Here is a 5,312-nt window from a genome sequence, read left to right as displayed (position 1 = left end):
CAAAAGCTTTTGTTTTTCAATACGAAACAGGTTGAGCAAAGTGGTAATTCAGATCAGGATGATGTCATCATAGAACCAATTTCTGAATCTTCTAATGAAGACGTTTTTGAGGAAGAGATGTCGACAGTCCATATTGACGCAGGCACATTGGTGTCGCGAATGAAGATGGATTGTGAAGTTTGCGTCGCTTTCCATGAAGCAAACCCTTCATTTATTAGAAACCTTGTCGAGGACGTGAGTGTTTTTGGAAACCATTTCTTTTGCCAAAGAGTGAAGCAAATTGGCAGGGCTCAGTTTCTCAAAACATACAAGGAATCCACCTGTGTCACCAACATTATGAACTGCTTCAAAAATTATTCCAGTAAGAAAAATCTGAGTCACTTCATCGAAGAGAAGACCCACTTCAACAATTTCCTTGAGCCGGCTGCAAAATTGTATACAGAAAAGAGAATGCGCGAAGAGCTGAAATTCTTTAACTCTAGGATATCAGAGCGCTCAAAACTTCATCGTCTAACTCACTTTAAGGGTTTTTAAGTTTAACATCGTGATCGCCTTGATGTACAACTAGAGGATTACAATTGAAGACAACCGTCACGATAAAGAACCTGTTTTGGATAGATTAGTAACAAGCGGTAAAAAATGGATTTTGAGAATGATAGAAAGCTTTTTTTGTTGCAAATGATGCAGATGGCTTATACAACCTGAGAAGGAGCATTTCCACCGTTTAGCTCTGGAGGTTGGTCAGCAACGCTAAGACGGCGGTGGCCGCAAATATTGCTTTCTGAATAGATTGTAGATTGTTGGGCTTTCCGACTGGCGTTGGACAACTAGGCTCAAAAGAGCCCTTTGTGTCCCCCATATTCCATAATTCCGTCATCCGTCTGATCCATTTTATTACAATTCATTTTCCTTGGTGAATGATAAGATGTTCTTTACATTAACAATGCTTAAGTCATCCAAATCAATCACCCTCTTTCCTAATATCTTCTGTCTCGAAAGTGCCAGAGTCGGACAATCGCACAAGATATGTTTTACACTTTCCCTACTGGAAGAACACCACGGACAAATTGGGTCGTCCACCATACCCATTTTATGCAGATGTGCATTCAGCCAGTGTCTAGTGAGTATTCCAATAATAACTCTGAGGTGTGTGCGAGTCAGAGCCAACAGTTGCCTGTCACATCCATGTGTGACAGACTTCACAAGGCTCTTAGCGAACAAACAACCCTTTACAGATTTCCAGTATTTTCTATGAATTTCTTGTGCATATTCCTGTATATTCCTTTTAATGAATTCCAGTTCAATGCCAATAACCGGCTCCGGGCCAACAAAATTGCGCATAACTCCTAGTTTTGCCAATCTGTCAGATATTTCGTTGCCTAAAATATCTGAATGGCCAGGAACCCAGATGAAGAGGATCTCATTATCTTCCAAGAGTTTAGCAAGATAATATCTCGCTTCTTGAACCAGATTCGAAGACGTAGGACCCTCTGCAATCTTTTGCAATGCGTTTTTGCTATCCGATATAATCCCAATTGTCTTATTCGTTACTCCTCTATCGCAGAGACAACACATTGCCATCAAGATAGCGAAAATCTCCGCCATAACTATGGAAAAGTACTGTCCCAAGGGGATAGACATCTCAATGTTCTCTTCCATCCAAAACACTCCAGCTCCTGCTTTGAGACCTTGTACAGAACCGTCCGTGAACACTTTAACATTGCATCTAGAGATTTCTTCAACGCAATTGTAGAGCTCATCGTTTTCAGTTAAGATTCTGATTTTCTCTATATTCCCAGAAAACATTTCCTTTGGGTACGAAACATCTGACAACATAGCAGTTGAAGGGAAGATCTCCTCAACGTCTTTCAGAATCTTACGATGCCCAATCAAAGTTCCTCTATCATTCCATAATTCTCTATTCCTTAGTCTAATTGCACACTTTAAAGCCTCCTGTTCGATAAAAATGTGTAGAGGAAGCAGGTTCAGTAGCACTTCCAGAGCAGCAGTTGGCGTCGATCTTAAGGCCCCCGTGATTGCAAGACAAGCATGTCTTTGAAACCTATTCAGAGCCTCTACCGTACACTTCAACTTTACTCTAGGCCACCAGACTACAGATGCAAAACCAATGACTGGTCTCACCACCTGCGTGTAAATAAAGTGCATCACCTTTGGAGAAAGTCCCCAAGTCTTGCCGATCATTCTCCTGCATTGCCACAGGCTTCGCAAGGCTGTGTTCACTTTCTCCTCCAAATGAAAATTCCATTTCAATTTCTTATCCAAAATGACGCCAAGATATTTAACCCTATCTCTAATGATAGTTTCCTTACCATAAAGAATAGGTACCCTATCTATCTTAACTTTCCTCCTATTGGTGAACAGAACTAGATTAGTCTTTTCTGGGTTAACTCCCAGCCCTGATCTGTTACACCACTCTTCCACAATCCTGTACGCTTGCTGCATTCTATTGCATACAGTGCTATAGTCAATTCCAGATATGACTATAGCAATGTCATCTGCATATCCAACAGCATATAATTTCCTCTCGTTCAACTCCACCAACAACTCCTCGACGGCAAGACTCCAGAAGAGTGGTGAGAGTATACCTCCTTGCGGACATCCTCGATGCACAGCGGCTATAATCTCTCTTCCTCCAATCGTCACACTGATTTCACGATCAGTTAAGAGAGAACATAGCCAGTTACTAGTAACATCATCAACTCCTTTCCGTTTTAGCGCCGCCATTATAATATTGTGATCCACTCTGTCAAAAGCTCCCTCAATATCGAGAAAAGCTCCGAGAGTTAGTTCACAAAAGGCCAGAGATTTTTCAATTTTAGTAACCACATTGTGGAGAGCACTTTCTATAGATCTACCAGATCTATATGCATGCTGATATTCACAGAGTGGGTTTGTCTTTAAAATACCCTCCTTCAGATGAAATTCGCAAATCCTCTCCAACATTTTTAGCAGAAAGGATGTGAGACTGATCGGTCTAAAGGAGCGCGGTTCATTATAGTTGGGCTTCCCTGGTTTTGGAATAAATACTACCCTAGCCCGTTTCCATAAATCCGGTACATATCCATAAGCAATGTAAGCACACATTATCTTACGCAAATGTGTACATAAACTTTTTCGGGATAAAGTGATACGTTGAAACAATGCCGGGAATATTCCATCTACCCCAGCTGACTTGTACGGTTTGAAACTTTTCATGGCCCGCACAAGTCTCCGCTCACTCACTATCCCTTCCGCGAAAGTCCAGTTATTTTCTAAATGCGCAGTGTCCCTTACTGGTACATTGTGTGGAGATCCACGCACACTACAACCTGGGAAGTGCGCCTTAATTAAACATTCCGTTGATTCAATCTCATCCTTGCAAAAGGTTCCATCATTTCTCTTAAGTGTGCTCAGAAACTTTGGACAGTCATTGGAAAACATCTTTTTAATTCTAGCAGTGTCACTGACAGAATTGATGCTCTCACAGAACCTTCTCCATGAGTTGCGCTGAGCACATTTAATTTCTTTTTTGTAAATCCTTTGAGCATCCTTAACTATTTCTAGCGCCTCAGGAGAACTCAGCTTTTTAGCAATATTTTGCATTTTCCTCAGAATTCTCCTCATAGCCTCCAGATTTTTGTTCCACCAACAATTTTTACTTCTTGGAGGAGACGACAAAGGACAAGCCCCCTCATAACATGTTATAAAACATTGAGTGAGATTTTGTACCTGTTCCTCAATATCCCGGATGCTACTGATTGGGCTATCAGACAGCTGTTGCAATGATGTCTCAAGCAGCCTATCATATTTTTGCCAATCAGTTTTCCTTGGATTCCTATGACTTTTCCTCTCAATCGATGCCGATTTGAGTTGAAAAATAATCCAATTATGATCTGACAGAGTGGTCTCCGCAGATACATGCCAATTTTCGACAGAGGAATGAATAATGAAACTACACACGGTTATATCAATGACTTCTTTCCTCTTTTTATTCAAAAAAGTGGGTTCATTTCCAACATTTAATATTTCCAAATTATTGCTTACAATAAAATCTAGCAAACAATTTCCTCTTTTATTATTATTGGTACTGCCCCACACTTGATGATGAGCATTTGCATCCATCCCTAATAAAAGTTCCATGTTCTCTTTCTCCGCAAATTCTACAAGTCTTTCCAATTCCAATGATGGGGGAGGTGTTTCAGAATCAAAAGGTAAATACACCGAGGACACCAGTAATGGTCTCTTCTCCTTCTCAGCAGCACTAATTTTCACTGTAGTGATATCTCTCCCATTAAATTGAGGGAGAAAGACAGCATCAACATCGTTAGACACAAAAATGCATGAACGCAATCTTTCACTACAGTCGATAGTGCCACTGAATATCTTACCTTTAACCCCGCTGATCCCTCCAATTTTTCCTTTATAACTCCATGGTTCCTGAAGAAGGGCAATACACACATCCAGGGTTGATAATTTGCGAGATAAACATGCCATCGCCGCTTTACTCCTGTGCATATTGCCTTGGACAAAGGTAATACTATTGCTTATTGTTGGTGTCATTTTGATGTGCTTGTCCCGTTTGTCCATTTCCGCCAAAATCTGAGAATCTGACAGTTGCGTAAGCCACGTCACATAGGATTCGACATTGCTTGGACATGATGAGCACCTTCTCTTCCTTGCTCATGTAGACATGAAGAATGGTGGATCCGTCATCATGATTAATAGCATTTCTTATGTTCCATTTATCCGTTATGATACCTGGATTGAGCTTGGCTATGAGTTTGAGCAAAGTGACTTGTTCAAGTCTTGGCTCCGGAACAAAAATAGTCGCAAAAACACTTTGCAACTTATCCTGCTCCACGATCTCCAGCCTCCCTCCCTCCAGGGAAAATATATATTGATAGGTATCCTTGATCCACTGGTATGTAGCCTGGTTACCACAGACAATACAGAAACCATCTCTGGATAAGAAATTTCCTGTGATAATTGGCAGAAACTCTGCATTTTCCATGAGACACAAGTTTACAACACTACGCTGCAGTTGGGAAACTAGCCCTACAACGTCACTACTGCTAATAGGTGTCACATTCCCCTCCCTTCTTATGTACACTTTCAACGATTCACTAGCAGCGTCTCTGAAAGATACACCTTCCTTCCTCTTTTTACTGGGCATTTCCAATGACAGATTACCATCTGATCGTTCAGCCCTGCCTCTCTTTATGTTTCCTGAACTCCCCGGTACTTGATTGCCCAATATATTCCCCTCAGTATGACTAGACGGGTTACTCACGTTGGGTATCTCTCTACTCGGG

The 5,312-nt window shown here is 41.2% G+C and overlaps 1 protein-coding gene across 1 annotated transcript; it reads right to left on the bottom strand.

The window, feature by feature from the left end:
* Positions 1–894: 894 nt before the first annotated feature.
* LOC129809388 (uncharacterized) lies at positions 895–2,964 on the bottom strand. The gene has a single exon (XM_055859197.1). It carries the CDS (start codon positions 2,962–2,964, stop codon positions 895–897), a length of 2,070 nt encoding a protein of 689 aa, XP_055715172.1.
* Positions 2,965–5,312: the final 2,348 nt, after the last annotated feature.

This window comes from Phlebotomus papatasi, unplaced genomic scaffold (genome assembly GCF_024763615.1).
Source record: "Phlebotomus papatasi isolate M1 unplaced genomic scaffold, Ppap_2.1 HiC_scaffold_87, whole genome shotgun sequence".
Lineage (NCBI taxonomy): Eukaryota > Metazoa > Arthropoda > Insecta > Diptera > Psychodidae > Phlebotomus > Phlebotomus papatasi.
Note: the sequence above shows the minus strand (reverse complement) of the source record. Positions and strands in the feature narration are given on the sequence as shown.